Source organism: Sinocyclocheilus rhinocerous, unplaced genomic scaffold, assembly GCF_001515625.1.
Source record: "Sinocyclocheilus rhinocerous isolate Xijiao unplaced genomic scaffold, SAMN03320098_v1.1 scaffold1510, whole genome shotgun sequence".
NCBI lineage: Eukaryota > Metazoa > Chordata > Actinopteri > Cypriniformes > Cyprinidae > Sinocyclocheilus > Sinocyclocheilus rhinocerous.
Genome location: NW_015664185.1, coordinates 365,818 through 383,378, shown reverse-complemented (window position 1 = coordinate 383,378; position 17,561 = coordinate 365,818). Strand labels below are relative to the sequence as shown.

Genomic DNA, 17,561 nt, shown 5'->3' with positions numbered 1-17,561 from the left:
ATTTTTGGCCATCAGACCCCCTTCTTGAATCAGGCATGTATTTCTTTTTTTTTTTTTTTACTGTACAATTAAAAGCAGCCTTGCTGAGAAGAGACTTCTTTTAAAACATTAGAAAATATTACAGATCCTAATTTGAACACTGTGTGTGAATGTTATAATAAATGTATTAAAACAGGGCTGTTGTAATGATTATTATCATTATTATTGTCTTTCTTTTTATTTTATTTTACAGAACGACAGTAAAATTACAATATTAACATTTATGAATGTTGGAGTTCTTGCTTTTTCTCAACTTTTATTTTGGCGGAAACGCGCAGGAAGACCTCAACGCTTATTTTTGTTGACAGCAGATTTATAAATGAGTCTCATTATGAATACGTCGCACGTATCGCATTTTCACATGCCTTGTAAAAATTCATAAAAATGAGCAACTGACGACTGTATCAGCACAGATTTTCCTCACGCTTTTGACTTTGAACCCTGGTTAACAAGCAGATCTGCTGCGAGTTCGTGCAGCGCTGTCAGAATACATGCAATGCGCGCGTTTGATCGCGTCATATCATTGTTCGGTACAATTTATTCGGTCTTTTCGCTTATTCACGCCGAACACCGAAAGAGCTTTTTTTTTGCCTAATGATTTTTGGCATAAAAGAAAAATCTATAATTTTGACCCATACAATGTATTGTTGGCTATTGCTACAAATATACCCCAGCGACTTAACACTGCTTTTGTGCTCCAGGGTCACATATGCATTTGCTCTGAAAAAGGCTGATTTTAGTTTCAATCAGAGGAACCGTACATGCAACGTCACAAGCAGATTCTGTGAAGAGTTTCAAACGACAAGCAAACAAATGGTTGTATTAAGAGTTTTGAAACTGTAATTGCAATAGAGTCCACTTTTTCAGCGGCATTGGTTCCAGAAGTATTTTTCCATTCTTTTTGATTATATTTTGACAGCGTAGCAAAACTGGCTCGATTATGTCATTTGTGGTGCTTCATGGGAGTTGACGGAGCTAAAGAGTTCTTTTGGTGCGACTTGCTCCCCGTGACTTGATTGGTGGAATTTTCTGTACAGCATCATGTGAAATGTAGTTTTTCACCACAAATTTGGCTGTTAAACATTATTATTTTAAAAATAACGGATGGCTACGACAATTTACAACCTCATGATTCACTTAAAGGTTTATAAGTCACCATTAAAAATTCATTTCCCTATGGAGAAAATAAATAACTGGAAACCTGACTGTTGTGCTCTATTGAAAATAACAGTGCATATTACGCCCAATGCCAACGACTGGCCAATCACAATCAGGTATCCCAGAGAGCCGTGTAGCTCAGACTGTAAAAAGAGGAAGAGGAAGAGAATGTGACCTTGAGATCGGGAATGTTGAACTTGTTGTTGGTGGAGAGGTTGTTGGTGCGAGTTGTGGCCGTCAGTAGTTTGTCCCATGTCTGCTGGCAGGTCTTCTCTCCAGGAGCAGAAATCAACCAGAACTCGGTCATGGCTGCTGAGGAGCGAGAAATAGAGAGTCTAAAGCAGAAAGACATTAATATACTCATTGAAATGTACAAACACCAGCTCTAACAAAGATATTTAAGGTAGTGTTTTACAGACAAATGCAACAATGCTTTCATTTATAAAAGCACTAATAACAATATCCGTTCAGTAATTCAGATTTGCCAACATTTTCACTAGCCCCGCCACAAAAAAATACATTTTTAGAAATATTTATATTTTTCATTTAAATTTTAGGTTTTATTATTTTGGGGTTTAATTTGAGATTTCTGCCATTGATCTCCATTTGTATGTCGGGTATCAGTCATGCAAATTAAAAGATTTGAATTTCCTTATTGCTGTACAGATGTGTCTAAAAAGACCCAAACACACAGAATTATTCGTGATAACTTGCAGACAGGCAGACAAATAATTCTCAGGAGCTGGAAATCAGAGGATGTCTCTTGCTGCACTTGAACAAATGTCTTATAAAGCAGACGGACAAGCTAAACCTATACTATTAAAAAAATGGTCCAAGTACTTAACCTATTAAATGTGATGTGTTCTAAAAATGGATTTCATTTATTCATTTTATTTCATTGTATTTTATTTATTTAGTTTTCTCTTCATTGTATGCTGAAGGATGTTTTAATTGTATTTAATTATAGCCAAGCTGTGACCTTAAAGCCGTAGTTGGGGACTAGTTTGGGATGGGTAAGTTAATGTTGATTCTGTACAGAGTTACTGTATTTTATTCTGAAATTTGCCTGAGAATTAATTAAACTGATAACTTGCAGACAGGTTTTCCTCTACAAGAATATACAAAAAGCAACATCTAGTTGATGGAATGCATAACTAGAAACGTTTATACTGATAATAGAAATGTTCATTAGTTAAAAAATGTGATTGAGTAATCATTACTTATATAAACTTCATTGCCAGGCTTTCCATGACAGTAGGACCGTAAAATACAGAACTTCCCTTTACATTCATATCAATTTGAAGCATAAAATCTTAGTAAAAAATGAGAATAATAGTTGACAACTAATGAGAACGTTGTATTTTAGTGACAGAACACTGCATAAATCTGTATGCATTAAAGTAGGAGATCATATTAATTTGATTGGGTCATTTCCTCAAAATGAATGACAGTCACGAGGTGAAGCATCAGACCGACCTTGAATGGCCAGTGTGTGATCAGATTAATAATCTCATCTGATCTGTCTCACTAGAGTGGATATCAGATGCCTGATCATTTGAGGCTGTTACTGATGTTGTTTTTATATTAGCATCGCAGCATAAACACGCGGTATTTCATACATACAGTACAAGAGAACTGGATAAATGCACTCAAATCTACACAACGCCACCTATAAGATGTTTAATATCAACTAACAACCTAAAAACACACGAATAATTCATTATAAGTCACATAAACATCAAATAAACCCCAGACCGCTCTAATCCATATTAGCAAAACAGCTAAATCTGCAGACGTTACAGCGCGATCACACGAACAGCGGATCTTTACCTGATTTCAGCGTGAACGAGATGAAGAGACGATTATTCAGTAGTTTTAACTCAGTAGTTTCCAAAGGATCAGTCCTAGGATTTGATATTCATAATGACACTACGGTGTTTCCAAAGGCTTCACTCACGGTCAGCTGATCGGCTGCTGTGATCTGCGCATGCGCAGCCACGGGCGACAGCGACACCTGGAGGTCTGGAGTCATTATGGCAGCTTCTTTTTCCACTTGTAGTACCAGTTCACTTCCAGAATGAAAATTCTGTCATCATTTACTCACCCTCCACTTGTTCCAAGCCTGTATGAGTTTCTTTCTTCTGTTGAACACAAAAGAAGATATTTTGAAAAATGTTGGTATCCGAACATTTATTAATATATTGATATTTCTTTTATTTTTTTATATGCTTTTTAGTAACTTTGTTATGTGCTTTTTTTTATTACTATTAGTTTTTGTTTTTCAAATATTGCTATTTAGGTGTTATTTATTTTTATCTCAGTATTAGTTTTTATTTATTTCCAGTGAGTGATTTTAGTTCATCTACTTAATAAAATCGAAATAAAATATTAAATATGAAAATATTTCATTTAAAATTTTCATTTAGTTTAAGTTTTCTAATATAATATTTATAGTTTTTTTTTTCAGCTTGATTTCAATTAACAAAAAAATTTTTTTTTATATTTTTTGTTCTGTTTTCAAAATTGTGCTTAAGCAATCGTAAAAAACTGTAATGCCAATAACCCTGATTTATTTCATATATATGATAAAAGCTCATTTGAAATATTAATCATAGCATATAAATAAATTATATATATATACAGTATATAATAAGTATACAAAAATTAAAAATTTTAAACAATACTAAAATTAAAAAAACAACATTTCAATATATACTTGTGTGTGTGTGTAAAATCAACAGCCAACTGCTACTTTTTTCATCACACAGTTGCACACCTTTATGATCCAGTCGCCTGTGAATTTATGAAGCTGACTTTTCCCTGGAGGTTAAAGGCAGGAATGCCCAGTCAGCAGCCCGACGAGGGAGGCACAGCGGTCTTTTTTTGGACAGGAGTCCCTCTTCCTGGCAGCGGGTGTCCCCCACCCTGAGTTCGAGGAAAAGCCCACAAAGGGATATGTTTATGGAGTTCAGTAGGTCTGGGGTGCATTGTTTGGGATACAATGCCGGGACTGTCTGGAGCCAAACCCCCAGATCAAACACAGGGTGGGCTGCCCACTGACTGGCCGGCGGCCAGACTGATAGGGACATGTCTGGGCACGCGTGCTCTAATCAGTCACCCGCCCGCCGGCCTGAGTGCCTGGGGAATAAGGAACACTGCTTGTTTAGTCTCTAGGGACGTCCAGCCCAGAGTCCAGGGTTCCAGTTTGTCCCAAGCTTTTTGTTATAACCCTTGCGTCCATTTCCTTAGTTTACTACATATGCACGAAACATGCAAATACACAACTTGAGGAACACAAAAGGATAGCAAGGTGATCGAGAAATGATTTCCAAAAATAATAGGTCCTCTGGGGCTTTGATCATAATATTTTGTCATTAATGGAACATCTCCAAAAATATATATATATTTTTTTATTTACTCACCGTTCTTTCCCAACATGGTGCTGTTCTTTTTTCTGTTGAAAACAAAAGCAGATTGCATGACAATAAAGTCAGAATTGTGACATATAAACTAGCAAGAAGAAAAGCCAGAACTGTGAGATGAGTTGCAATTACCTTTTTTATTTCTTATTCCACGGTGAAAAAAACCCAAAATTTCACGGTGTAAACTCAAAATTCAGAGAAAAAAAGTCAGAATTGTGAGACATAAACTAAGAGTTGCGAGATATAAACTCAGAATTGCAAGATAATCTCAGAATTGTGAAATAAAGTCAGAATTGCGAGATAAACTCAGAATTGTGATATATATTGTCAGAATTGCGAAATATAAAGTCAGAATGCGAGATATAAACTCAGAATTACAATATATAAACTTAGAATTGTGAGATAAAGTCAGAATTGTGAGATAAAGTCAGTATTGCGAGATATAAACTCAGAATTGTGAGATAGTTAGAATTGCCAGATAAGCTCAGAATTACAAGATATAAACTCAGAATTGTGAGATAAAGTCAGAATTGTGAGATAAAAACTCAGAATTGTGAGATAGATAAACTCAGAATTACAAGATATAAACTCAGAATTGTGAGATAAAGTCCGAATTGCAATATATGAACTCAGAATTTTAAGAATATAAGTTTAAAAATTCACAATTACTTTTTTTTTTTGTGGAGGAAATGGGCTTCCATACTTTTCCATGTAGTCTGACAGTTCATATTGTGGCATCTGTCAAGCTACAAAATGATGGGGAAAAAAACAACAACAACAACAACGTAACTATCAAAAAAGTAGAAGTAACTATCAAAAACAATCTTCTGAAGTCATATGCCTATTTTTCTGCAGTTCTCAAATCTAATTCTCTGTTCTTTGTATTCAAACTGAGAGACTAATCAAATTCCACAGAGTTAAAATCCAACTGATGTTCTTTTTGTCAGGATAAAGGTGAATATTTATTGAAAGGAGGTCAAGGAAATGGGTGAGTTCATTTGGGTGCTGTGTGCTGGGTGGAGAGAAGAAAGGTGACAGATAGTGACGGAAAACAAAAGATAAGCTCTATTGTTTTTGTTATAAACTCACTGTCTATCTATTTAGCCCACTGGCAATGACCTTCACATGTTTTTAACGGATAAAAATGGTGTTTAAATATAGTTGAAATGTAGCAAAGTCATAAAGCAATTTCCATTTACTTAATCTTTAACAATACAACTAGATGAACCCACCATTTTGTGCTTTCTAATGTGTCAGAACCCTGTAAAGCCTGTTTTTGTTGAGTATCGATACATCAGGTTTTTATGGATATTATTATAGTCTGATATAGTGAGAATATAGAGGAAAAAAACACAAACTGAGCAAAATTATACAGTATGGTGCAGATGCTGATATTCATATGTCCAAAATGTAAGATGAAATTCTGATGCTTATAATGTAAATTAATGAGATCTTTATACACTATAGCAGATACGTCACTCTATATCTCCAATAATATGTCTTAGTAAGATGAGATTGAAATGATCAAAACATAATGCAGTGCAATCCAATGATGACAGAAATGAACAAACGTTTCCCAAAAGCCTGATGATCATATTTGATCAGACTCACTGATTTTTCTAAAAAATTGATGTATGATAATCAAGCCAAAAGTGTTCATCTTGAAATATTACTAACAGTAACAAAGTTATTATTATGTGGAAATGTTCAGTAGCTTTTTTTTTTTTTTTTGTAATCAAGAGGTTTGTCTAAACAAGTATGAAAAATATTCACTCAACTAAAAAGTGTGACAACTAGCCCCGGTCTCCCCTATGATGTAATACTGTTGACATTTTCAACACTGTTTTTATTGTTTTATTCTCCCATCAGATTATCTGAAATACTTTAGATTATTGGAGAGTTCCTTTATTTTGCATTGTATTTGAGGCCTTTAAGCTCAGGAGAATTCTTGTTGCTCAATAGCAGTAGGGTGTTATTGCATATGGCAGGCGAACCACATGTCCTTCCAGATGCAGATCACCATTATACCAAGAACAATGGTTATCAAACACCGCCGTTCACTCCGAGCTGCTTTAGATGTTATGTTAGATTAGATGCCATATGCTCATTTATAGTCTAGAGGGAGCAGGCACAAAACTCGGAAGTGCTTTTGTGTGCTGCAAAAGAGAAACTTTCACTGACAGTGTAGTAGTCCGAGCAACATTGACGTGACTAAAACAAACAGAGCTATTGTGAAGTTCAATTGGCTCATTTGACATTCTGATGAAACTATTTTTGGTAAAAGGACTCAGCAATCGGAGAAAAGGGAACTACACAAAAGAGGAATTTGTGTCTGTAACATATCGTGGCACAGAAATGTTTAGGTTGACTTTTAGGTTGACTCTTCATGGGGACGTTTTTAACTAAAATACGAGTCCATAATCCATAATAACGCTTTCTCCAGTATAAAAGTGGTCTGGTCTGAATCAGGAGAGAAATCTGCACAGATCAAACAGTCCAAAACAGCAAATGTGTGGGTGGATTTTGATGTGAGAGACAACAAGAGATGGACTTTTTCACTGGAGAAAGTGTTATTATGGATTATGGACTATTTGAGCCAGAAACCACAAGCAAAAATGCATTAATGATGGATATGTTTCTTACAAACACACAGCTTTTGGCTTCTCCAGATGTTAACTGATGGACTGGAGTGGTGTGGATTACTTGTGGATTATTGTGATGTTTTTATCAGCTGTTTGGACTCTCGTTCTGACGGCACCCATTCACTGCAGAGCATCCACTGGTGAGCAAATGATGCAATGCTACATTTCTCCAAATCTGATCTCTACATCATGGTGTTACTATTGTCAAAAGTGCTATTTAAGTCAGCATCTTCATCAATTAGTCATTAGGTTTATGTGGTGAATCAGAACTTTGAATAGTTTGAAACCCTCAAGCGGAAAGTCATGAGAGAGTGAGAGCGAGAGAGAGAGAAAGAAAGAGAGAGAGAGAGAGAGAGCAGGGTAAACACGCCTCCCTCTATAAAATGTGGATGTTAGTGTGGTCACTAGATTAATTTCATCAGAAACTGGACACTGAAGCAGCAGCTCATCTATATGAAGAGAGCAAAATACTGAAGAGGACATTCTATCAGTCCAGACATTACCATACAGTGCAATAAATTCAGAATTATTTATAATGTTTTATCTGGAATCTCGCTATAAAAGTGCAAAATGGACAATGTTCTGACAGGAACTTTGTAGACGAGACGATGAAGGCTCTCAGGTATGAGATGACACACTTTCCTATCAATATCAATATATTTTAATATAACTATTACAATAAAACACCATCATGCTGATCTTATACTCATTATTTGGAGAAATTTAAATTAAGTAGCAAACAAATGAAAAGTTAAAAATTGTGTTATTTGAAGGTATTTGTATGCTATATGTATTATACTATATATATGTACTATAATACTATTTAGTATTAAGTTACTATTTGCCGTTTATGCTTTGCAACTGCATGCACTTGTCAATGTGTGAAGATTATCAACAAATAATCATGTAAACATGTATGTATATTATGTCTATGTAGAGCATTTGTCTGTATATGATTTTGTAATGATTAAATTGTGACTTAATTTGATTCATACTGTACAGTGATATCATTTAGAAACCATTTTTTATGTTAATGTAGCCTACTCTGAAAGAAATTGAAGATAGCAGTTCAAAATAATATGTTTATTGTTTGGTTTGTGACTGACTGCACTAGCATATAGATGGCCTCAAAGCTAACAGAAGTGGATTAGAAGAACAAAACAAAACTCTTGTTTTGATTCCTTCGCTCTCCTCGTCAAATTATTCAAACAAAAGCCCCGCCCCTTTCACCGCATAAATTAAGCCCCGCTCCTTCACTCGCTCATAATATTCAAACAGAAGCCCCGCCCCGTTCATGCGCTTTCACGCCTAATTAACATAACAGCCTCGCTTCCACACTCCCTTCATTACTTTATTTAAATTATCGACCCGCCTCTTTCACGCCTTCATCCCTCAACCTTCACAACCGACCTCATTCAGTGCCTGTAACTGTCCACACAGTCCGAGGCTCAGTGGATTAACACGGATATATGGCTCAAAACATTAAGGTTACCTCTCCTATCGGTGCTTTTATTGTCTTGTAAAAATTCCGCCGAAAAAGAGAAGACGTTTTACCTCAAATGCCGGCGATTTCTCCCGTGTAAGTAGCTCTGGTTCATAAGCTAACATGTATCTGTTAGCCTCTTGTTTATATTTGTAAATATTCGTGTTGTTTATGAACACTTGACTGCTTTCGGTCTGAATGAACTCGTTATGATTTAATGTTATTAAGATAAAGAGCGTTTGACTTGAATAAGTTAGCTGCCAGTTGGCTGAGTGACGGTTAGCAATAAATTATCGCGAATGTCGGTTGTGAAATAATCACAAATAAACACTAACGATGTCATTATTGATTAATAAATCAAGGAGTTTTTGTTAATCGCTAGAAAAAAAAAACATATGAGAAATTTGTATTATATCGCCGAAAAAGACTTGTGGAATTGGCGCTTGTTCCGGGTGTCTAATATCGATATTCATTGTATAAATTACTTTTGTATATGTACGTATTTAAATATATGAAAATATATATTTCTCAGCCCTATCCATCACACAAAATTTACTTTGAAAAAGTTTTTCTGTATGTCCATCCATACAGCTTATAAACGTCAATTAATGTTTTTTTTCCCTGAGATGTAATATTCTCTTTTTGTTTATCTGATTTTTTCTTTATATAATATATATGTAATTTTATTTGTTTATATATGTGTGTGTGTGTATAAGTTTTGTATTATATCGCCGAAAAAGACTTGTGGAATTGGCGCTTGTTCCGGGTGTCTAATATCGATATTCATTGTATAAATTACTTTTGTATATGTACGTATTTAAATATATGAAAATATATATTTCTCAGCCCTATCCATCACACAAAATTTACTTTGAAAAAGTTTTTCTGTATGTCCATCCATACAGCTTATAAACGTCAATTAATGTCTTTTTCCCGAGATGTAATATTCTCTTTTTGTTCATCTTATTTTTTCTTTATGTAATATATATGTATTTTTTATTTGTTTATATATGTGTGTGTGTGTGTATAATCTATTTAAATATAATATATATTTTATTATATTTAAATTATGCTAAATGTATAAAATATTATATTTAAAATACCTAAAAATATAAAATAAACTAGGAATAAAAATGCATTTTATGTAGGGCTGTGCAATTAATCGTACCGGCTTTACTGACGAGATGCGCATGACAATCAATTGCACAGCCCTAATTTTATGTATATAGTATTTTTTTTATTTCTACTTTTATATACTTTAACAGTGACGCTGATTGTTCTGCTCCAGGTATATATTCTTTGACGCGCCTCATTTATGATATATATTTTATTTTGCAGGTGTATGTGAACTACGAGAACAGCTTAGGGGCTTCTGTCTACCGTGAGCAGTTCAATTTCAACGCGGAGCCCCCTTGGGATCCTAGCTGATAGCTGGAGAGGTCGACCTCTGACCTATTCCTGTAGGTTCACATAGCTGTAACCTCACTTCCGGTGTGCTACTGTATACTTACATGAAGCTTCGAGTGCGACCGGAAGTCCTCATTTTAGTCATACTGCCCACCCTGACTAAGCAGTTTCGGTCTGTAGCTGTTTTTAAACCTGCTTTGAGAATGGATTGCCAAGGTCAGTGGAAGTTGGCGACTCTTCTGACCTGATATATATAAATAATGTGTGGAGAGGATGCTATCAGAATGTTATTAGTGTGTATATGTAAATAAAACTTCTCTATATATTTAAATACATGACTGACAAGCTTGTGTGTAATAATTGCTCATGCCCTATCATTCACATAAGCTTGCATTTATTTATTTTGTTTTTGGTCTGTCTTGTGTTTGCAGTGGATATCGCTAGGACCCAAGAGCTCTGAGGCTTCTCATAAATAGGTGACCTGCTTTATGCCAGTCAGAACATCAGATTACGGATGAGAATGAAGGGATTTCTGGATGAACCACGCTTTTCTGTTGAGCTGCTGGAAGGAAGCGCAGCTCTCCGAGGTTTGATCGATAAACACATCCATGATCAAACTCTTGTAAGTATAAAAAGGGAATTCTGCTTTGTTTTCGATTATTGTGCCTTTTCTCTTCATCCCAAAGCATGTTGTATGTTGTTTTTTCTTTAGGCACTGAAGAGTGCATTTTTTGTGGCTGACTTGGGGGTGATTGTGCGGCAGCAAGTTCGCTGGAGAACTAAAATGGACCCGATTCAGCCTTTCTACACGGTCAAGAGCAACAGCAGCCCTGTGGTTGTTGAAATCCTGGCTGCTCTTGGAACTGGCTTTGTTTGTTCAAACAAGGTGAATATAAAGTATAAAATATGTCTCATCTCCTCTCACTAAAACTAGATTACTCGGTGTCCTAAAATAGCATTCCGGTTCTGTCTTAAAGCTATTTTTAAAATATATTATTACTTTTATTAGTTGCTTTCTGTGTGTCATCTGTTTTGGCTCCTTTGCTTGTCTTTCAGCATGAGCTGGACTTAGTGAAGGGCTTTGGCGTCCCGTCTCAGGACATCATTCTCGGCGGCACGTGTAAACAGCTCTCTCATATCAAATACGCAGCCAAACACAACATCTCCCTCCTGGTTTGTGATAATGAGGCAGAGCTGCGGAAGATTGCACGATGTCATCCCAAAACAAAGTGAGTGATGTGGTCACACTGCACTTACGAGGCTCATCACAATACAAACATCTGCAGTGAAACGTCACAGTTCTCTGTTTAGTAGGGGTGGGAATATTTAGAAACCTCACAATCCGATTCTAAAACGTTCCTTGATTTACATGTTTGTTGGTTTGTTTGTTTTATAATAGGTGTACTAACATCGAATATTAATTTTGTGTGTTAAAATTTGTTAATTTACTTATATAAGTTCTAAAGTACTTTTTAAAAAATTATAAATTAATGATAAATCAAACCAATTGTACACAAAGCTTAGTTCCGCCATGAAATTAAAAAAAGTATTTTCGACTTCTGACATTTTTTTTCTCACAATTCTGACTTTTCCACAATTCTAAAAAAAAAAAAAAAAAACGACTCAACTGTGAGATAAAAAGTTGCAATTACCTTTTAAATTTTTTTGTTTATATCTTGCCATTCTGACTTTTTTTCTTAGAATTGCAAGAAAAAAAGTCAGAACAGGGTTCCCACGCGTCCTAATTTATATATATTATATATTACTTTATGGCGTGATCCTTGTCTTTTATTCCCGCTGTAATTAAATAGAAAATGTCCTGGAAAAGTCCTCGAAGTCCTGGAAAATGATCACTGAAAATGAGTGGGAACTCTGCAGAATTGTGAGAAAAAGTCGACAACAAAGAACCGTAAACATGCAAATTATTCAAATATTGAGAAAAAAAACAAAAAAAAACAATTGTCTTTTTTTTTGCCATTCTGAAAAAAAAAAAAGTCTTTAATTGTGAGAGAAAAAGTGGCAATTAAATTTTTTTTTTATTACTTAAAAATAAAAAAGCTTGCCACTGTTCTCACAATTCTGACTCCTTTTCTTACAGTTGCGAGTGTCTCACAATTCTCTCTCTCTCTCTCTCTCGCTCTTTTTTTATTTTTGCTCAGAATTGCAGTTTGTCTAGAATTATATCTGGCATGTGTAGAATTGCAAGGAAAAAAGTCAGAATTGTCAGATTAAAAAGTCTCAATTGCCTTTATTTTATTCTTTGGTGGAAATAAGCTTCAATAATTGTATGTTAAGCATTAATAACAAACTAAATACAGCTTCAAAACATACAAGCAAATATAAAGCAATAAAGAAACACATTATACTATCTAAAAGTTGTCCAGACAAGGGCAGTCAGTGAGGGTTTTTTTCTATGTTATTGCTGTTTGATTATTACTGATGGTGTAATCGACAGCGGCAGCTCTGATAGGCTGCATTCGCACTAATGCATTGGATTTTTTTAATACTAACCCTCATCTTTTTGAACTGGTTTTCTGTAATAGGGTGTTGCTGCTGTTGACATCGGAGAGCTGTTGCGAGCGTGAGGAGACGGCCATACCGTTCGGCTCCACGCTGAAGGACTGCAGACATCTGCTGGAGAGTGCCAGAGAGCTCAGCCTGCACATTACAGGAGTCAAGTGAGTCTCGCTTGAGTTTTGAGAGAATTCTCAATACGACTGGAGTCATTTATGAATTACATTAGCCTCAAAAAGTGTTTGGACATGTCACCATTTCTAATGTCTTTGTAGGGGTGTGTGATATGTATTGTTTTAACAATGTGGAGGCTGACATTATAGAGTATGTCTCTGATTTTACAAAAAAAACAAAAAAACAGGCCTTGAGAGTACAGCCGTTCAGTAAACAAGAAGATAATATTGTTTTTACTCTGTTTTTCCAACGAAAATAGTCCCAAACAAAGCAGCAATGAATCAGTGATTCATTCGTTAAGACAGACCAATGAATGAATTAGCCTTTGAGCAAATTGGTTTAGTAAATGACTCAATGACTTGTTAAGACACAGATACAGATTTACACAGATACACACAGGAGCGTTTGAAAGCTGCGTCTGTCAGCAGATCCTTAAAGGCAGAGTAAGTGATTTCTGGTAGCCAATGTTGATATTTGAAATCACCAAAACAAACACGCACCTACCCCAAAAGGGTCTTGCCCCTATTTTGATAGCTCCGCCCCACATATACGTACGCAACCCAGGCAACGATTAGTTCTGTGAAACAAAGCAAAACCAATGTTATATCGTGTCTATGGACGTGAGCGGCGCGGCTCAACAAATCCCCGACAGAAAACTGCTGCCGGGTTCTATTTATGACGTGCTGACACAAATTTCAAATGGTTTTCATCGGTCGTTTGATCGCGTCCAGTGTAGGCAGACTTTAGCTGTTGTAGACACGGTGTTACTCACCTATTGAGAAGAAACAAAAGCAACCTCGGCGTCCGATCGCAGGCCTCCGCTCCTTGAGTTCTCTCCAGCGCTGGAAAGCTGATCCGATATTTACACGGGTCCTACTTCTTGCCTTATCGTTCCGCAGACGTTTTCCTCTTTTGTTTTTTATCCGCCATCTCTATCTTTCTGTCGCTCGGCTCGGCTAATGTCCGTCCCATGCACTGAAAGCTCTCTCCTCCACATCACGAGTAGACACGCCCCTTATTGCTGATTGGCTACAAGTTTGTTTTGCGATTCGGCCCGAATCAGTTTTCTAAAGTGTTTTTGAAAAATCACTTACTCTGCCTTTAATATATCTGCTCATACACGGATCCGCTGATTCAATATTATATCTTCAGTATTAAATTTTTTAACAATCTAATTCGTACTGTTTTATGATTACAAAATTTTAATTTACTGCGTTTTCTAGTACAAAAGATAATATTATGATCACTAATAGCATATTCAATTACTCCTTTCTGGGAAATATACTTTACATCCGATACCAAAATAAGATCAATGGTACTTTCCCAACCTTCCCAAACTCTGGTAGATTTCTTTATAATTTGGGTTAAATGGAATAATTTACATAATGACTGCAGAGCGTTGAAATTGTCCCCTATTCTTTTAGATATATTTGTGTTAAAATCCCCCATAATAATACATTATTTTGTCAGATCGTCATTATAATTTTTTAAAACATACTCAAGACCCTCATAAAAATTGTTTTGACTGGGTGGAGGATAACATACTCCAAACAGCATTGGTTTAGTTGCAGGCAACAATAAATCCATAAACAATAACTCTTGCTCAACATTAATATCTAACGCATTAAAATTAATATCCGATCTAATAAAAATACAAACACCTCATTGTCTTTTACAATCCATCCTAATAACATTATAATTGTCTGTTCTAATTTCATTATTAGTTACTGACGAATCTAACCATGTTTCTAAATCCCCGCTTTACAATTCTTAAGTAAGCACCTTATTTCATCGATCTTAGGTAATAAACTTCTTACATTTAAATGCACGAAATGTAAACCTTTTACGGTAAAATAGTCCTCAAACAAAGGTAGGATATGTTATTAGCCATGCTGTTAATATTTGGATCCATATCACTACATGACTAGGGCTGGGTATCGATTCAGATGTCCCGATTCGATTCGATTCTCTATTTTTTTTTATTACATTCAGTGAATATAGTTTTAATACAAATGCTATTGATATTTCTAAAAAATGAACAGTAAATATCAGTTTACAAATGGTGAATTAATAAAAAGAAATTAAGAACCACATGCCTGTATTTTAAACCTATTCTTTTTTTTGTATAGGGTCCTTTTTTAAACAATAATAGGGCCCTATAGTATGGCCATGATAAGCGCTGAATGAATGACAGGCTTTCTGTTATAACATCGCGCAAGGTAAATAAGGGTGACATCTAGTGGAGAAGACTAATGATAAGATTCATGTTAATCAGATCTTGTTTTAAATGTGTGCTGAAATAAATACTGGAAAAGATCGATTCGCGGCTTTTGAGAATCGATATCGAATCGATGTCATTTTAAAAAAAACGATTAATCGGAAAATCGATTTTTTTTTTGCCCAGCCCTAGACATGACGCTTGTACCTGAGTTACGTTCAGCCAAGTACGATCCGGAATCCAAAACTTGACCTTTGTTAAAACCAGGACAAACTTCCCAATTAGGACCTGGACATGGGTGAATGTCTCCTGACAATAACAGGCGTAGGATGATAATGAATTTTCCGGCGCTGGAGTGGTGTTTTGAGATGGAGGGCCTGGACGAGTGCAGATAAATAATATTCCGCCCGTAACTATATGACATCACGTCGCATCGTTCTTCAGATAAAACATTAAAATACTGCTTATTATCAGAAAATGCTTCGCTTGATGGACACAAATTCCAAACAATAATAAACAGCGAAGCCAAAATCATAATGCCGTGCCATCTATAATTACATATATATATTATATAGTTTCCTATGTCATTGCATTAGACATTAAAGCTAGTGTGTAAACAAATGATGATGGAGCTTTTCTCAGAATGAACTTTATTTTTCACTAGGACAGGCTCTAATGAGTCATGCTCAGTTACGCCAAGGACATTTATAAAGAAGTAAATGAGGTATGTTTTGATTTCATGCTTTGCTCACAGATTCAACATTCCCAGTTGTTGTCAGGATGCACAAGCATTCTCTCGTGCTGTTTCTGACGCCCGCTGTGTCTTTGATATGGGGGTGAGTCATCGCTCATGCAGTCATGGATCGAATTCTGATCTGATTGTGCCATGAGCTTCCCTACTGAACCCAGAGGGAATGATCTTTATTTATCTAAATGTCACTTTCACTATTTATTTCCCCCTCGGAAACGTGTTCTAAATGAATCTGATCTTAGGAGGAGCTTGGCTTTGAGATGAATATTCTGGACGTCGGAGGCGGCTTTGATGGAAGTGAGGCGCAGTTAGACAAGGTACTGTATTCTGCTGTGCTTTTGTAAGCTATTTCTTGTATTTATGTGTTTTTTTCCCCGCTGAGCTTCTAGTGTTGTTTTTGTATGCAGGTTAACCAGATGCTGAAACCCATGCTGGACATGTATTTTCCTCTCTCGACCGGCTTGTCGCTCATCGCTGAACCCGGAGTTTATTATGTGTCATCTGCCTTCACGCTGGCCATGAATATAATCGCTAAGAAAAACGTGGCTCGTGATTTCAGTGGTCAACCACACAGTGAGTACTAGTCAATATTTATATCAGATATTCATGATATACCGTGGGTTTTATTTTGCTGGAGATACATTTGGATAAATATTGAATCATCAAAAGGGTAAATAAATGTATGGTGACACTTTTATTTTTTTTGCGTTTTACGTTATGTGTACACTATAGTGATAACAGTCAATGATGCATAATTACAACCAACTAACCCTAAACTAAACTAACCCTATTGTAAGTACATGTTGGTAAAGTATTATATATATTAATTAATTACAATTATATATATTATAAAAATATCATGTTAAATTTTATATATATATATATATAAAATTTTTTATATTTTTTATATATATTTTCATTTATATTTAAAAATACTTGTAACATATTATATTACAATTTTATTTTGCAGTATCGCCCAACCTTAATGTAAATATTAAATAAAATCCCACTGCATGTCTCATAGGTGATACACTGATCATAATGTGTTTATTAAACTCATGTTTTTGTTTTTCAGATGCACTGTCTGCAAATGATGAGCCTGAGTTTCTCTACTACATGAACGATGGGGTTTATGGGACTTTTGCCAATAAGCTGCTTTGTGAAGATTCAGTATCAATGCCTTCGGCACACAAGGTAAATATTTCTCTCTTTCTCTTAAATTTAATGTGACATTGATCCAATGCATAAACATCAGCAAACATTTAAAGATAATTTTTTGTGTCTGCACCTCCATGAAAAGACATTTAAAAAAACATTTCATACATGCAATGGCTTTAAATACAACATACATCTGAGCATTTTTTTGGCCTCTGAATAAAAGCACTCTGTAAGACATGTTTCTACGATTATGTAGGGCTGGACAATAATTCAATATCAGTATGTATCGGGATATAATTTTTTTCAATAACGGTGATATGATTTTTAAACACATTTCCGATATTTCGATATACATTACCAGTTTCCCATACATTGATTTATTTGTGCCGTTTGACTTCGTTGAATATTTCAGATAAATAGTGTTCATATCGATATCAGAATTATATCGTACCGACCGAAATTAAGAAATATATCGTGGTATCAATTTTGGCCATGTCGTCCAGCCCTACGATTATGTGTCAATAATTTTTTTTCATTCGTCAAAAAAATACGAATTTCGAATATTCGTCGAATAAAAAAAAAAAATCCACATTTG

General features: G+C 35.3%; 2 protein-coding genes across 6 annotated transcripts in view; one reads left to right on the top strand and one right to left on the bottom strand.

Annotated features, from left to right (window-relative positions):
- atp6v1c1a (ATPase H+ transporting V1 subunit C1a) overlaps positions 1-3,195 on the bottom strand; it is a 10,559-nt gene extending 7,364 nt beyond the window's left edge. The window contains exons 1-2 of one of the 3 annotated variants that reach the window (XM_016540523.1): positions 3,028-3,195; positions 1,373-1,532 (exon numbers count right to left, since the gene is read on the bottom strand). In XM_016540523.1, the coding sequence (XP_016396009.1) occupies positions 1,373-1,504 (132 nt within the window). In that variant the 5' untranslated portion in view covers positions 1,505-1,532; positions 3,028-3,195. The remainder of the gene's footprint in view (positions 1-1,372; positions 1,533-3,027) is intronic. The other 2 variants (XM_016540524.1, XM_016540525.1) reach the window with 2 other exon arrangements.
- The window catches only part of azin1a (antizyme inhibitor 1a), a 16,264-nt gene continuing 1,377 nt past the window's right edge, over positions 2,675-17,561 (top strand). The window contains exons 1-10 of one of the 3 annotated variants that reach the window (XM_016540522.1): positions 2,675-2,685; positions 9,009-9,016; positions 10,583-10,773; positions 10,864-11,037; positions 11,208-11,380; positions 12,695-12,829; positions 15,812-15,893; positions 16,051-16,125; positions 16,216-16,381; positions 16,884-17,002. In XM_016540522.1, the coding sequence (XP_016396008.1) occupies positions 10,666-10,773; positions 10,864-11,037; positions 11,208-11,380; positions 12,695-12,829; positions 15,812-15,893; positions 16,051-16,125; positions 16,216-16,381; positions 16,884-17,002 (1,032 nt within the window). In that variant the 5' untranslated portion in view covers positions 2,675-2,685; positions 9,009-9,016; positions 10,583-10,665. Of the gene's footprint in view, positions 2,686-7,712; positions 7,884-8,607; positions 8,841-9,008; positions 9,017-10,082; positions 10,205-10,582; positions 10,774-10,863; positions 11,038-11,207; positions 11,381-12,694; positions 12,830-15,811; positions 15,894-16,050; positions 16,126-16,215; positions 16,382-16,883; positions 17,003-17,561 lie in introns of those variants that run through there. The other 2 variants (XM_016540521.1, XM_016540520.1) reach the window with 2 other exon arrangements.